Source organism: Mugil cephalus, chromosome 14 (assembly GCF_022458985.1).
Source record: "Mugil cephalus isolate CIBA_MC_2020 chromosome 14, CIBA_Mcephalus_1.1, whole genome shotgun sequence".
In the NCBI taxonomy this organism is placed as follows: Eukaryota; Metazoa; Chordata; class Actinopteri; order Mugiliformes; family Mugilidae; genus Mugil; species Mugil cephalus.
This window is the reverse complement of record NC_061783.1, coordinates 23,832,978-23,849,415: the sequence shown is the minus strand read 5'-3', so window position 1 is coordinate 23,849,415 and position 16,438 is coordinate 23,832,978. Positions and strand designations below refer to the sequence as shown.

The window sequence follows — 16,438 nt, the reverse complement described above, 5'->3', positions numbered from 1 at the left end:
CCAGATTAAAACAGAAAGAAATAGACTCTGAATCAGTTTTGGACAAATATTTATTTTACAATGTTCATGTAAATTCAAACATAAAAATATAAGAAAAAGTGTTTCTCCTTTTAGAGAGAACCCTCAAGCATCTCATTCATTTTACTTAGTGGGGGCTGGTTGTTCAGGAGCTGGACTTGGACCCTTAGTTCCAGTCAAAGGAACTCTGAATGCTTCAGCACCAATATTCCATGCTGGATCTGGACCAGTTTGGGGACGACCCCCTTCCTGTTCCAACGTGACTGAGCACCAGAGCACAAAGCAAGGCCCATAAAGACCTGGATGAGGACGAACTGGACTGGCCTCACAGAGTCCTGACCCCCATAGAACACATAGAACCCTCTTTAGGATGAATTAGATGAAGACTGTGAGCCAGGCCTTTTCCTCCAACATCAGTAATGGAAGAATGGTTCAAAAACTCCCATCAACTCACTCCTGAACCTGAAAGTCTTCCCAAAAGAGGCGGAGACGTCATATTAAATCCTAGAGATTAAGAATGGGACGTCACTTACGTTCATATGTGTGTAAAGGCAGGTCAGAGAATACTTTTGGCTATATTTTGACTAACATTAAATGAAAAAAAAAAAAAAAAAAACAGTGATCTGAAATTCAACATTTCAACAATAAACAAAGTCCTTCTCAATATGGAAAAATATGCTGCTTAAAAACAGATGTTCATTAAAGAACATTTAGATTTCTGTAACAGTGTTTGGTCAAAATCCATCCAGTATTTATGTTTCATTGAGGCCAAATGTTTCTAAATATTTGTCCCGTCTCTTTCTGGATCCACTGGTTCCCTGTGAAGTAGCACCAGTGGAGAATATTTCTCCAGATTTTTACTCAGTTAAACACTTCTGTGAAAATCTCTGATTAGTGTTGATACATGAGTTTTCAAGAAAAACGACAAAATACTTTAGTTTTCATTTAAATTCCTCTTCCTCAGTCTCCTGCTCACTGATGGATGGACCTGATGATGATGGATTCAGACTCTCAGACTCTGCGTTGGTGTCACTGTCTGTAGGAATGAACATCAGTCACATTTACATTTATTCTTTCATTAAAACACAGATTGATCCAGATAAAAAGAACATTGAGACTTACTAGAGACATTAGAAGCAGAGGTTCCAGAAAGAGAGGCAAGACTGTTGGTCACAGACGATTTAGACTCTGAAGAAAATAAAATGAGTTTAGAATCAAAAAGTATTTCCAGCTCATCTCTTGTTTCACTGAGGATTCACCAGAAGCTAAAGACACAGGTCAGTGTGTCTGACAAAGAAACATCTAGAGATAAATGAAGTCACTTTCTACATCAATGTTTCACTGCACAGACTAAAACTGAACCATGTTATCTGTCTGTCCGTCTGTCACCCACTGTCTCTAATTATTTCCTTATATCTCTGTAAAGCAGTGAAGTCAGCGTACAGCTCGTATAACGTTAGAAATTTGCTGTCCCTTCAAAATAAATCAACACACAGCCATGTGAGGACACCCTGAAGTGAAAATGTCTAAACTCTGCCCAATTTGTGAGTGAAAGTGTAGATGTACTAATAGTACCAATAGGTATAAAAGCTCTATATAAAAACAAGATCATTTACCATTACCTGTAGACAATAGTCTGAATTAGCAGGCTAATGAATGCTAACAGACGAATGCTAAGATGAGAGAACCTGACTGCAGACGTCTCAATACCAGAATCAGAATCAGCTTTAAGTGGTGTTTGGTCCAGTCAGACAAAAGAAAGACACAAAAAGTTGTTCAGTTGTTTCAAGTTGTTGAAACTGCTGAAGGTGTTTAGTGCAGATGTATTCTATTCTGTCTGGAGTCTGTTTGCTCATGAGAAATAAAATGCGATTTATAGAGATTAAACATGAATGAGATTTAATCACGATTAATCAAAATTAACCCACTGAGACCCTGAGATTATTACAATTACATTTTTTAAATGTTTTGACTGCACTATTATTAATATATTCATGTAAATTGGCTTTAAGCATGGAGTCATTTACAGGACTGTAGCTGGATTAATAACATCAGCCACATGTTTTAAATCAGTCCTGCACAGACACCAACACACACACAACATTCACATCAGAGAGGACGTACCTGACATGAAGAATTCTACGCATCTGCGAGCAGTTCCTGTAAACAAACAGAGAGAATGAAGTGATGGTTGATGATAGAAGTTGTTGCATTGAAGGACTTGTACTTGTCCACAGTCCAATAATAACAGAGCTCTGATAACAGACTCTCTCCATTGTTCTTCTGGAGGAAAAGATTCTGTGGAATCTTGGTGTAAACACACTACAGACAACTCTGGATTACAGGACCTACAATCATTGATGTTGTTGAACACAGTGAAGATACACAACTCTGAACCTACCAAGGATGGGTCTTTTGAACCAACCCACCAGCACCAGCACCAGCACAATAAAGAAGAGCACTGCAACAGTGATGATACCAATGTAGTGTCCAGCTCCACCAGAGTCATCAGGAAGCTGACGATCTAAAACCCAGAAAACATTGCCATCAGTTTGTGTGTGTTAGTGAAATGTGGATGTCAAGTCTCAGCAAAGATTGAATTTAATGACTAAACAAAGTGAAATCCGCCATATTGCGCACAAGAAAAAAACAGTACGGTGATTGGCACATTATGATAAATAATGATAAATATGGAAGTGACTACGTTACAAAAGAAATGCAGTCCTTTAATACGGTTGAAAAGCCAGTATTTGGAGAAACACATGATTATATACATGATCAATTCATAACTTTTTTCATTGTGTACGTCGCATGGGACACCTGCTGAGTGAGCCTGGCTTTGGCCAAAGTCCACACTGAGTTTTTGTTCAAGTTCAGGTGTGAATCATGGGGGTTGTGGCACCGTTTTCAAACAGTCAACCAACTCTGGTTCAGACTTAAAGAAGGAGATGTAGGCCTGTGTTTTAGAAATTAGTCGTAGTGAAGGAGAGAAACATGTGAGCTTCAAAACTAAACCAGAGTGTCAGAGTATTCTCAGATGAGACTATGTGAAGACAACTTCTACCTGTTCTCTAGTTACAATCATCTCACTCACTTCAATCAAACCAGAACTATTGAAGATGAACTGAGCTGGACAAACATGAACATTAAATGACAAAAACAAATTAAATTTCTTACCCCAGGATTTCTCCACTTTCATACCAGATGCACGGATGACTTCACAGCTGTAATCAGACGTGTCTGATCTTTTAATCTCCACAGAGTCTCTTCTCTGGAAGGTGTGGCCTTCATTTGAACAAACTCCTGAACTCTTCACTCCGTCATCTCTGGTTAGATTACGGCCGTTCCTCTTCATATTCAGGATGATGTTGTTTGGGTAGAAGCCTGAGACCAGACACGTCAAAATGATGTTGGACTGAACTTTACAGTTCTCTGCAAACATCTTCACGAGTAGAGCACGTTGATCTGGAACCAGAAAACATGAGGTGATGTTTGGAGAGAGGCTACATAGGGGTGGGCGGTACACTGGTTCATACCAAATACTGGTATATATTTTTGTTATGACATGAATTTTTACTATGCTGCCAAACCGGAGTATTTGATTACACACTATTTCAGATGGGACCCTTGTGGTGTCACCGTGAGGTGTGGTGAAGATGAAGTAGTTCAAAAAAGGATTTGTGTCTGTTGTTTGGAGGTTTTTTGGTTTCAATAAATCCGACAACACCCAAACAATCATTTTATGCAAGTGTTGTCAGGCTAAAGCTATGGAGTTCCTCAGGTTTCTGTGCTAGGACCAATATTATTCACATTATACATGCTTCCCTTAGGCTTGGATGACCTGTAATTTTCTACCCCAGACAAAACAGAAGTTATTGCATCTGGCTCTAAACATGTCAGAGATTCATTATCTAATCACCTGGTTTTGTTGGATGGCGTTACCTTGGCCTCCAGTACTACTGGTAAAAACCTTGGTGTTATATTTGACCAGGATATGTCCTTTAATTCTCACATAAAGCAGGTGACCAGGACTGCTTTCTTTCACCTTCGTAATATCATCAACATTAGGAACATCCTTTCTCAGAGTGATGCGGCAAAACTAGTTCACGCATTTGTGTCTTCCAGGCTGGATTATTGTAACTCGTTACTGTCTGGCTCCAAATACTCTTTAAAAAGCCTCCAATTGATTCAAAACGCTGCAGCAAGAGCACTGACAGGAATAAGCTATAGAGATCATATTACTCCAGTATTAGCTTCTCTTCATTGGCTCCCTTTAAAATCTAGAATTGAATTTAAAATCCTCCTCCTTACCTACAAGGCCCTGAAAGGCCGAGCTCCATCATATCTGAAAGACCTCATAGAACCAGACTGTCCCAACAGATCACTACGATCTCTAAGTGCAGGTCTGCTTGTGGTTCTTAGAGTTTCTAAAAGTAGAATGGGAGGTAGAACCTTCAGCTATCAGGCTCCTCTCCTATGGAACCAGCTCCCAGTTTGGGTTCGGGAGGCAGACACAGTCTCTACGTTTAAGGTCAGGACTAAGACTTTCCTTTTTGACAAAGCTTATAGTTAGAGCTGGACTTAACCATCCCTTAGTGATGCTGCTATAGGCCTAGGCTGCAGGGGGACGATGCACTGAGGACATGTCCTCTCCTCTTTCTTCTCTGGCTCCTGTCCTATAATATCTTATCATTTTATTTTCTATCTCTTATAATTTACTAACCACTGTGTCTCCCTCTCTCCCCTTCATCTTCTTGTGAAGGTCTCTGGTCTGGAGGCTGAATATCTGACCTGTGGAGTTCTAAGCTACATATGCTGCCGTGGCCTCATCAACCAGCCCAGTCTTCATGGTCTGGAGTCTGTGTATCAGACCTGTGGAGCTCCATAAACTACATCTGCCCCAGTCTTCATGTCCTCCTCCAGGTGTCCACTCCTACCTAGATGAACAATTCACCAACTTGCCCATGATTCCTGTTATACTCACAAACTGTCTCACAGATCATCAGCTATGTGTTATATTACTAGACAATGTACACTACTTACAATAAGTTAGGGATATTGAGAGACTCAGTGGATTTCATCCAATTCTGCCAGCACACCCCCAACTTTCTGTTCATGGATAATGATGCTCCACCACATTGTGAAAGAAATGTCACAGCTCGACTTCAGGAAGTCAGAGTGCCTCATGTGGCATCGCCAGCAATGTCCCCTGACCTGAACCCCATAAAGCAGGTCTGGGACCAGCTGAAGCAGAGACTGGATGATCGTACCCCACCCCCACGTGACCTGGCAGAACTGCGTGTAGCACTTGTAGAAGGATGAAATGCATCAGAACAACATCATCAGGCTAGAAAGGAGCATGAGACGTCACTGTCAAGCCGTCGTTGCGGCAAATGGTGGAAACACCCGCTAGTGACATTGTCAGTTTTTGTTATTTGGGCCTATCCTTGTTATTTTCTAAACTTTTGGGGTAACACATATTAAAGTAATGAAAATGGTGTTTCTTCTCATTCATTATTAGTAATATAAAAAGGGAACTTTTACTTATTTCATTAAAATTCAGACCAAATAGGAATAAGCACTAATGTCAATAACAATATCCCTAACTTATTGTGAATAGTGTATGTATCTATGACAGAAGTTAGTGAAAAGTTTCTTTGATTTCGCAGCTTGTCATTCAGGGGTGATTAAGGGGTCCTGAAGACCAGTTGAAGACTCCAAGCTGAGTTCAAAGCTTGAGAACCCTGTATTGGTTTTCTAAATTTCACAGTAAAAGTTCTGTATTTTGACTGCAACTGTCCTTGCATTCTGAGTTCATCAGGTCAAACTATCGCAGTAATTCTTCTCTCAACCTGTAGAAAATGATGTAAACATTGTGACATGTTGTTCCCTCTACACCACATTAACGTCAGAACCTGTTTAAGTGATGAATTACTTGGTTTCCTACAGTCTGTAGACATTTAACTTGATGCTTGATCTACGTTTCCTGAGACTTGATGAAAATAATTAAATATATTCTTATGTCTTACTTGTGTCTATAAACTCAGGTGAAATGATCTGTCCTCTTCCAACAGAGTCAGGATCTAAAACACAGAAACATTCACATTATTTTCATGTTCAGTCTTTCAACACAATCCTGATCTGTCCTGATCATGAACCAAGTGTACCGAAGCCTGGTTACCTCTGACAGATACATCATCATGTTGATATACACTCTCTAGCTATCTGACGCTAACAACAAACCTCCTCTGAATCCCAGAATACAACGTTCACCTGGATTCAGGCGTCATTTAGCTCAAACATGAGAACAGACCAGAGATAGTTTGGACTGAACAGAGATACTTCCTCCTCGAGCGTGTTCACACCGGTCATCCCATCTCATGGCTTATGGGCCTTCGGAGTGTCACGGAGGCGGTTTGGGCAGTCAGGGATCTCTAGTTTGCCCCATCTTTGGCCGTATGAAGGATGGTCTGGATCCAGGTGTTGCTCCCCCACTTCCCCACTTTCCCTCTACCGCCCCCTGTATGATGGTCTTAGCCAGGGAGGTGTTTCTGGTGGTGTGGCCATACCAGGTTAGCTTACAGTGTTGTGACATATTCATTGGCTGGGCATTCCCTGTTTGATATCTGTAGCATCTTCCTGTAGAGCGTAGGGTGGGCAGTAGCAGAGACCAGACTAGAGTCTGACCTTCACAGAGAAGCTGATGGTGTTGCTTTGTCTGGTCATGGCTGATGTCGCTATGCCCATTCTAGCTTTTATTTCTCTTGTGGAGATGCTGCCTACACTCTCAATGACCCGAGAGAGTCCCTCACTTGTTTCAGTAATTGCCTCTTAAGTCTGATGGTTGGTGGCAAGTGGTTATGATTGTTGATCAGGATCTTGCTTTTTTCAGCACTTATCTTTGGTTACAGTTTGGTTTCACTCTTTACCATCAGGTCGATATCATACGCAAAGCAGAGGTTGGAGAAAGGTCTTCCTCTGATTCTGGCTTTAATGTGTTACAAACTCACTGATAATTTAAAAAAAAAAAAAAGTTTTAACAATTTAAGAAAATGTATTTTCCACATCAGGACTCAAACCGGACGCTACATTCTAAAATAAAACTACGACAAATAATAGAAACAGCAAAAACTTTCTTACCCCAAACGTTCTCAACATGAAAACTGGATGAAGCATGAATGACTTCACAGCTGTAATGAGACACTTCAGACTTAGGAACGGTCACATTGTCTCTTCTCCGGTAGATGTCACCATATGGTTTAACTCCTGAAGTCTTCACTCCGTCCTCTTCAGTCTGAACACAGTGATTCTTCTTGATGTTCAGGATGATGTCTTTTGTGTTGATGCTTCTGACTCTGCATGTTAACATCCTGTGATGACCGATCTCTGCACCAACACTGACGATATGTGAAAACATCTCCACCTGAGGTTGATCTGGAAGCAGAAAAGATGAGGTGATGTTTGGAGGGAGGCTACGTAGCAGCATGATACAGACCAATGTCACCACATATATTTATCCTGATGTAAATAACATGAACACATGGATTAGACACTGGATTACTTTTGCTTTTATTTATTCTCCTTTGTATTTATTTTGTTTATTTACATATATAAAATGTCGTCATTGTTGCGTATTTAATTATATTTGTTTCTGTATTATTTACTTTTACCATAGAAACCTTTTTATTTTACATTTTATGTCTAGTAATTAGTAAAGTGATGAATGCAGGACTTTTGCTTATAGTAATAAGTTCAGCGGTTAAAATTTGTTAACATCAGATTTTGTTTTGTTGTTAAAGGTCCCATATTGTGAATTTTTTTCAACAATTTCATATAGGTGTCAGAGGTCCAACATCATTGTTTTCAAGCTGACGTCAAGCTGCTCTAAGATCCTACTAAATCCCTGACTTTGTGCCAGTGAACATAAAAGGATTGATGCTGGTTTGAAGGCAAAGTAACACCAGATATGGATGTGACTTAGATTTGTCTTTTGTTTGCTCACTTTGCATTTTGTAAATTGGCAAAAAATAAACATTCTTCCATCGTTATTTAGATTTTTGAAAGCTTCCTTAGGAGGACAATGAAGACCTGTCATGTATAGTTAACCATCCTGGGTTGGAGCTGTCTGCTCCCTGCAGGATGCCTGCCACATATACAGAGCTGACTATGATCCTCTGCAGCTGAGAGAAATACACAGTATGTCCTAGTCTGAATTAAAATCAAAAATGTTAGAAAATCTTGCTTTGCTTCAGCAAGTATAATTACGAAACTCTAGTAAAACACGACAAATCTAAGTAAAGAACATGTTAATATGTTGAATTCAGTTTCATAAACAGATTTTGGTGTAATTTCTGTAGACGCAAGCATTTAGTTACAGAAAACCTTAAGCAAAATAAAATATCGGAGTTTTGTGAGCTGGTGCTGGGGCTGTGTGGTCCTTCACGTCGACACAAAGTTCACACATGCAAAAGTTTGTCAAGTTTTGTTGGTACATTTCCAGCAAAACTAAAATCGATCCACTGGGTCTTCAGAGGCTCAGACGAAGGGAGGAAAAACAGACTTCTCTGCTCATTGATGAAGCCAACAACAGAGCAATGGCCGTGCTTTGCTCGTACCTTTGCCATGTGAAAAAAATAAAAAATAAATAAATGGTGCACACTCTAATTTTATCAAACGGAGGGAGTGGTTATTAATAAGGGAAAAATCTCAGATCTGCTGGTTTAACACCAAAAAGATGAACTGAGCTGAGTGTCTGAGACGTTTCAGTTATTAGAGACCAGTCACTGCAGCCTCTGAAATAATGTGACATCTCAGCTCCAGTGTTCAGCCATTTTCTTCACATTTCTTTAGACAAACACTTGTAGAGACGACACTGTTAGCAGCTCTGATACAAATCAACTCTGGATCCAACCAGAGTCTAGAAAACTACACACAATCATTTTACATCTGTTGGACAAATATCAATACAAAATGAGAAAAAAAAATAACTTTCTTACCCCAAAACTTCTTAACTTTTAAACGAGATGCAGCATGAATGACTTCACAGCTATACACGGACGTGTCTGATGTTTTAATCTCCACAGAGTCTCTTCTCTTGAAGACATCGTCTTCATTTGAACAAACTCCTGAACTCATCACTTCGTCCTCTTTGGTTAGACTACGGCCGTTCCTCTTCATAATCATGATGATGTTGTTTGGGTAAAAGCCTGAGGCCAGACACGAGAAGACGATGGTCTCAGTTGTGGCGTTCCCCGCAAACGCAACCACCTCAGGTTGATCTGGAAGCAGAAAAGATGAGGTGATGTTTGGAGGGAGGCTACGTAGCAGCATGATACAGACCAATGTCACCACATATATCTGTAGTAAATAATTAAATATATTCTCTTGTCTTACTTGTGTTTATGAACTTAGATGAAATGATCCGTCCTTTTCCATTAGAGTCAGGATCTAAAACACAGAAACATTCGCATTATTTTACTACAAAGTTTCTGTTAAAGTCACAACTGGAACTACAACAATACCAACATGAAAATAAATGACAACACTCAAAGAAATCTCAACTATGGTCCTTGTATCAGAGTGAAAATCTCCTCAGTTGTGACCTTATTAACATGTATAGTTTGAATGTGTTGATGAGGGATGGACTGAGACTGAGAGATTAGACTCTTCTGTCTCTAGGAGATAAAACCTCATGGAGTCCATCAGCAGTCAGTTCTTGATCCATCAATGACTCCACTTCACTCACTTATTCACTGAGAAAACCTTTAAACAACTTCACAAATTGGATTTTCAGACCAGAAAACTATTAATCTGATGGACAAACTACATGTAGAGAACTACATTAGAAAAGACAAGAAAACTACGACAAATGATGAAAACTAGAAAAACTTTCTTACCCCAAACCTTCTCAACACGAAACCTGGATGCAGCATGAACGACTTCACAGCTGTAATTAGACACTTCAGACCTTAAAATGATCACATGGTCTGTTCTCTGGTAGATGTTGTTTCTAAATTGTTGAACTCCTTCAGTCTCCACTCCGTCCTCTTCAGTCTGAACACAGCGAATCTTCTTGATGTTCAGGATGATGTCTGATGTGTTGAAGCCTCTGGTCTGACACATATAAACAATTTTGGTCTGAACCGTGGAGTTCCTCGCAGACACGAACACATCAGGTTGATCTGGAAGCAGAAAAGATGAGGTGATGTTTGGAGGGAGGCTACGTAGCAGCATGATACAGACCAATGTCACCACATATGATCAGTTTATAACACTGACAAATGAATGGCTCCTTATCAGGCCACTGCAGAGCTTGATGATGAGCTCATCATGTGAATCAGGTGTGGTTTAGGAGGGAAACATCGAAACCTGCAGGGCAGTGGGCCCCGAGGACCGGAAGTGAGAAACACCGGACTAGAGTCCACTACGTTAGGCCCGATAGTCTCGTTTTTATTCTGGCACCGATAACAACGAATTTTTACAACAAACTAATAACGACAGGAAACCAAAACTGTCGACTTTTAACCTCAAAATGTTTTTAAGACAAATAGTGTCCATTTGTTCAACACCAGATTTAGTTTCGTTTTCAACTCGACTCTCATAAAACAGCGACTCACCGTTGTTTACAGCCAGTACTATCCCCATAAGTACTAAAAAGGGGAAGATGAACATACTGAACCCAAACTTGGTCCAGGTCTCATTTTAACTTTTATCTTTCAAAGTTTTATCGAACTTTTATCGTGTTTAGTTCAGTCCGTATCGACGAAGAACTTTCCGGGAAGCACTTTCTGGTTTCATGTGACGTTCACGGACCCTTCGTCTCTTTTCAGTGTCTCCATGGTAACAACCAGAACTGACTGATTACTATAGACTTATACAGCAGTGTTTCTCACTTGTTGATAATTTACGGCTGATCGATGTTCATGTAGAGACTATAAAACTATAGAAAGTTTTCATACAGTCTATGGTAGAGACTCGTGTAGTTTATGGGAAGACAGTAACACAGTTAGTTTTTACGTCTGTAAAGGTTCTCAGTCACCCAGGTCATGGTCCACCCATAAAAGCATTGAATAATACTATAGAATGTGTTAATCATAAAAATAATAATACTTTAGAAGTTGCGTTTATACAACGCCTTTTGGATTAAGTTGTTTTTAGTATTAACATTTACATGGTACCCTAAACTCCTCACCATGGTAGCGTCCCATTGGCTAACTTTAAAACTTGAACTTTAAAATATGATTTTTAAAAACAAATAATTATATTCAAACCATTGACTGTGTGTTATTCCGTCTTTGTACAGTTACAGTCTATTGTTTGAACAAAGAAATAATAATGTTGGTGAAATCATGGTTTTAAAACAATAAAAGTTCTCAGTGGCAGCAGCCAATCAGACGCCGTCTCTGTCCATTGGAACAATGCGTCTGCGCGGCCGCCATCTTGTTCAGGGGGAAGCTGTGTCCACTGACTGGAGGCAGAACTCACCGTATCATCAACCGATTTTCAATCCGTTTGGTTTATTATAAATGTCTGACATATATTCATGATACAACAGAGATTGGTTAAATCAAAAATGCAGACAATGTCCAACAAAATTGAAAAGCTTCTCAAAACGGATTGATATTAAAAATAAAACATAACAATAACAATAATATATTTAATAATAATAAAACAGAATTCATGAATCAAAATCTAATCTAATCTAATCAAAATAAAACAAGATGCACTCACATATAATAACAAAATAGAAATAATAGGTTTTAATAGATTTTATTTCTAACGCACTTTACATTTGAAGGACAAAACATCTCCACCTGCCCAACGCTGGGTTCTGCATGTTTGTATTGAACTTTACACTTCATCGATCTCTAAGAGAAACAAAAAGGTCATTCAGCAAAAAGCTTTTATAAAAGATGTGATGTTGAGGGTCGATTTTAACACCCAGGTTGGTGACAGATGTGGACAGAGAGATGTTTTGGCCAGAGAAGGTGACGCTGGTGGTGGTGGAAGAGCAGAGCTAAAACACTGTAACCTCAGAGAAAACACAAATTGTATGAAAACTAACAGTTATATGACACATGTTCTGTCTGGAAACTCTTCATACCAGAGGTGGACCATGTAGGGTGACTATTTAAACAACACTTAAAAGGAGGACACACAGAAAAATTGCAGCATAGGCCTAAAGGAATCTAGGACATGTACTACATTCCATAATAACAATAGTGTCATGATACAGTGATTCTGAAGTAGTATTGCAAGATACTCTGATCTATGATTTGTCATGAGTTATATGCAACAGGAGAGAAAAAAAAATTACCATTTGAATGAGAAAAGGCTCAAAGAAACATTCAAAACATGAGTCAATGTTGAACTGAGCTGTGATGGAGCTTTGTCTCCATCCCATAATACTCATGTCCACACTGAGACAAAGTGACTGCAGTATTTTAGCTCTGATGTTCTTCAGACTCATGAACACACGTTACTACACTGAGACTGACTCACTGCCTGGTGAACACACACAGGAACTGCAGCTACACAACAATAAAAATGACTACAAGGAGAAGAAGAGCTGTAAAACATGAATATGATAAATTCTTTACGTTAAATCCTATTTTTCTTTTTTTTTTTTTTTTTGTAATGTTGAACTAAACTAATATGACCAAACCATTTCCCTCCCTAAAATAAGTCGACACTGGGAAAAAAGAGTACCAGGAGATACACAGTAAACATGGACCACAAGTACATACTACGTTAAAAAAAATCAGGGGGAAAATAATGACCACGAGTAAAACACCACGGAAAAATAAAAATGTAAAACCAAGAGTACACTGAAAAAGAAATTACAACAGAAAAAAATACACTCCAAATCACTTTTTCAAAATCTATTTTTATTCATGTAAATTTAAACATGTACAAACCTTAGATAAAATGTTTTTCCTTTTAGACAGAACCCTGAAGTATTTCATTTATTTCCAGCTACTGACTCACAATCCATGTCATCATATAATATCTCACATAATTTTCAAAAAGTACAAAACATTTGTTCATTGTTCCTTTATATTTCCTGAGAGTTTAACATAACTGTAATAAAGTCATAGTTCAAGAAGAAAAAGAAAAACATTTTAAATGAAAGAAAAAACCCAGTGATCTGAAATTGAAGGTTTGACCAATAAAGAAGGTCCCTTTCAATATGGAAAACAAAAGTTCACAAAGAATAAAAACATTAATTAAACATTAAGACGCCAAACTGAATCATGAGCAGCTTTTCTTTAGACGACGATTACAAGTCAATACTTGTACATTTAAAAATAATAATAATAATTATAATAATAATACAGACACGTATCATAGTGTAGTGGTACACACTTTAAAACTTGGAATATTAAATTAGTACTGGCCCATCACCTAAAACCAGACACATTATGTAGAGTACCTCTAAAAGTAGAGTATACACCTGTAAAACACCCTGGTTATTAGTAAAATAGTTTCTCTTCCTGGATCCACTGGTTTGTTGAGGCTTTAAACTGTAAAGTAGCATCAGTCGCTTCCAGCTGAGGAGGTGAAGGAAGTTGACTTCAACACAGAGTCTTACTGGATATTGTAGGCAGTGAACACAACATGATAAATGAATTAATTGAATAAATGTAAAATAAATATTGATATTGATGCTGATTGGAGCTGCTCTTATGATTCTAGGACTCTGTGTGCATCGCATACAGTTCACCCAGAAAGTATTCACTACGCTTCACTTTTTCCACGTTATGTTACAGCCTTATTCCAAAGTGGATTCAATTCCTTTTTTACTCAAAATTCAACACACGACATCACACAATGACAAGTTTTGTTTTGTTTTTAGATATTTGCAAATGTATTAAAAAAAGAAAAAAAAAAAAAGAAAAAAAAAAAAACTAAGAATCTAAGATGTCCAAAGGTGTTCGCAGTCTTTGCCATAAAGCTCTAAACTGAGCTCTGGAGTTTGCCAAAAGGCACCTGAAGGACTCTCAGACCATGAGAAACAAAGTTCTTTGGTCGGATGAGACACAGATTGAACTCTTTGCCATGATGTTTGGAGGAAACCAGGCACCGCTCATCACCAGGCCAACAGCATCCCTACAGTGAAGCATGGAGGCGGCAGCATCATGTGGCCAGGAACTGAGAGACTAGTCAGGATAGAGGGAAAGACGAACGCAGTCACATACAGATACGTCCTGTCAAGGTTCTATGTCTGTCTTTTATTTTGTGATCATGTTTTGAAGTTCCCCGTTTTATTTTGTCAAGTTATCTAGTTTCCTGTCTGTCCTGTCTCCTTGTAGTTGGTCATGTGTGTCTGGGTCATGTCTTGTGTTTCCTGTTTTATTTTGTTAAGTTTCTGGGTTTCCTGTTTTGTTCCTCCTTGTCTCCTGATTGTTAATTAGTTTCTCCTGCGTTAATTGCCCTCATGTCTCTCACCTTTGTCTTGTCAGCCCTCAGCCCTCATGTGTATATATGTCCTACCTTTCCCTTTGTTCCTTGTCACGTCATTAATGTTAGCTTAACGTCTCCATGCCATGTTCTATGTTTCCTCGTCCTTGTTCCACGTCTTGTTCCATGTTACCTTGCCATGTTTGATGGTTCTTTTGTATTTTTGGTTTTTGTATTTTCCTGCCATGCTTGCAGCGCCTTTTGTTTGTTATTAAATACTTTTTGTTTGAATTTCGTGCCTCATCTATAGTCCTGTATCTGGGTCCTCACCTACAACCTTCCCCCAATCCTGACACGTCCTGGATGAAAACCTGCTCCAGAGCATCGCTGAACCTCAGACTGGGGCAATGGTTCAACTTTCAGCAGAACACGACCTGAAGCACACGGCCAAGGTATCAAAGGAGTGTCTTCAGGACAACTCTGTCAATGTGGGTCCAGACTTGAATCTGACTGAACATCTCTGGAGAGGATCTAAAATGGCTGTGCACCGATACTTCCCATCCAACCTGAAGGAGCTCAAGAGGAGGCGCAAAGAGGAACGTGGAGAACTGCCCAAAGACTGATGTGCCAAACCTGTGGCATCAGTCAAAAGACTGAAGCTGTAACTGCTGCCAAAGGTGCTTCAACAAAGTACTGAGCAAAGGCCGTGAGAACTTATTCACATATTTTCATTATGGGGTGTTGTGTGGAGAACCCTGAGGAAGAGACTGAATTAAATCACGTGGAAAATGTGAAGCACTGAAAACGTTCTGGATGAGCTGTAGATGTGCAGTGAACACACCACAGGCCGTCCCAGTAGTCACACCTTAAATGTTTTACTACCAACACCACACACACTGGAGAAAGTCCTCACTGCAGGGAAACGCTTCCTTCATCTTCTACATCACGTATGTCCTCGGGATCTCTAGTCTTTAACTTTATCAGATCCAACAGTTAAATATGAAATTAGATGAAAACATCTTCAACAGTTTGTTGCAGCCTAATCTTCACACTTCTGAAAAAAGCAAGTGTTTAGCTGCGGATTCATTGCTTTTCTACGCTTTAGTTTCATTTAAACACAGCAAATTTTGAAGAAATTCTGAAGAGCAGAGATTATTGTTCATTTTTTCCATCAAACAAATCAAATGTGGTGTAACATGATCATTAATGGTCGACCCAGGTCTGTAAATCCTGTATCAACCCAGGATTTTTGACGTGGAAGAGATATTAGTTTCAGCCTCCTGCTCACTGATGGATGAATTTGAAGTATTCCTGGAGACTCCAGACTTACGCTGGGACATTTCTTTTCTGTCTCACTGATTTCTTCTCATTTTCTGCAGGAATCAACATCAGAGTTAATTTTTACTTGGAGCAATAATTGAACATGGAGATAATCAGATAATGTGGCTTCTCTGGAAGTATTCTTCTTTCTGCTTCATCCAGATTATAAAAAATGCAGCATGTTTTCTATGTTGATGAAGACACTGATACTTACCAGAGACACCAGAAGAAGTAGAGCCACCAGAGTCAAAGCTGACGTTCCTGTCCAGAGACAACTGAGACCCTGTGAACAAAATAAAATGAATTTTGAATAAAAATGTCTTTATGGCTCATGTCACTAAAGACAACACAGGTCAGTGGTTCTGGCAAGAAACTATTTATAGTCCAACAAATCTAGAGCTGGAAGGCGTCACAGTAGAGAAAGAACATGACAGAAACTTGACTTAAGACGTTTTAAAAACAACAAACCAAATTTAAAAAACTTCCAGTTCAATGAATGAAATTTTACATTTAAAGCACTAAAATGAATCATTTAAACAAAGTCACTTTAGTCATTTTAAAAGAAATATGTCAAATGCTGTTTCTGGATTAAGAACATCAGCCACATGTTTTAAATCAGTCCTGCACAGACACCAACACAAAACATTTAGAGAAGAAAGGACAGAATGGACGTACCTGAGGTGGTGTTTAATGGAGCTTT

At 39.0% G+C, this 16,438-nt stretch overlaps 5 protein-coding genes across 7 annotated transcripts in view; 2 read left to right on the top strand and 3 right to left on the bottom strand.

Moving 5' to 3' along the window:
- The window catches only part of LOC125019928 (H-2 class I histocompatibility antigen, Q10 alpha chain-like), a 333,056-nt gene that overhangs the window by 130,950 nt on the left and 185,668 nt on the right, over positions 1–16,438 (top strand). The gene's annotated exons all lie outside the window — the stretch shown is intronic.
- Positions 1–16,438, top strand: part of LOC125019922 — a 293,290-nt gene that overhangs the window by 127,889 nt on the left and 148,963 nt on the right. The gene's annotated exons all lie outside the window — the stretch shown is intronic.
- LOC125019923 overlaps positions 1–16,438 on the bottom strand; it is a 268,060-nt gene that overhangs the window by 178,332 nt on the left and 73,290 nt on the right. The gene's annotated exons all lie outside the window — the stretch shown is intronic.
- LOC125019934 (H-2 class I histocompatibility antigen, Q10 alpha chain-like) overlaps positions 1–16,438 on the bottom strand; it is a 91,020-nt gene that overhangs the window by 10,438 nt on the left and 64,144 nt on the right. The window lies entirely within an intron of this gene.
- Positions 33–10,823, bottom strand: LOC125019925. Its single transcript, XM_047605054.1, has 11 exons — positions 10,635–10,823; positions 9,915–10,199; positions 9,412–9,465; positions 9,015–9,296; positions 7,159–7,452; positions 6,048–6,101; positions 3,196–3,483; positions 2,420–2,542; positions 2,143–2,178; positions 1,141–1,206; positions 33–1,054 (listed from the first exon to the last, which is right to left on the bottom strand). Exons 1-11 carry the CDS (start codon positions 10,687–10,689, stop codon positions 960–962), a joined length of 1,632 nt encoding a protein of 543 aa, XP_047461010.1. The 5' UTR covers positions 10,690–10,823; the 3' UTR covers positions 33–959.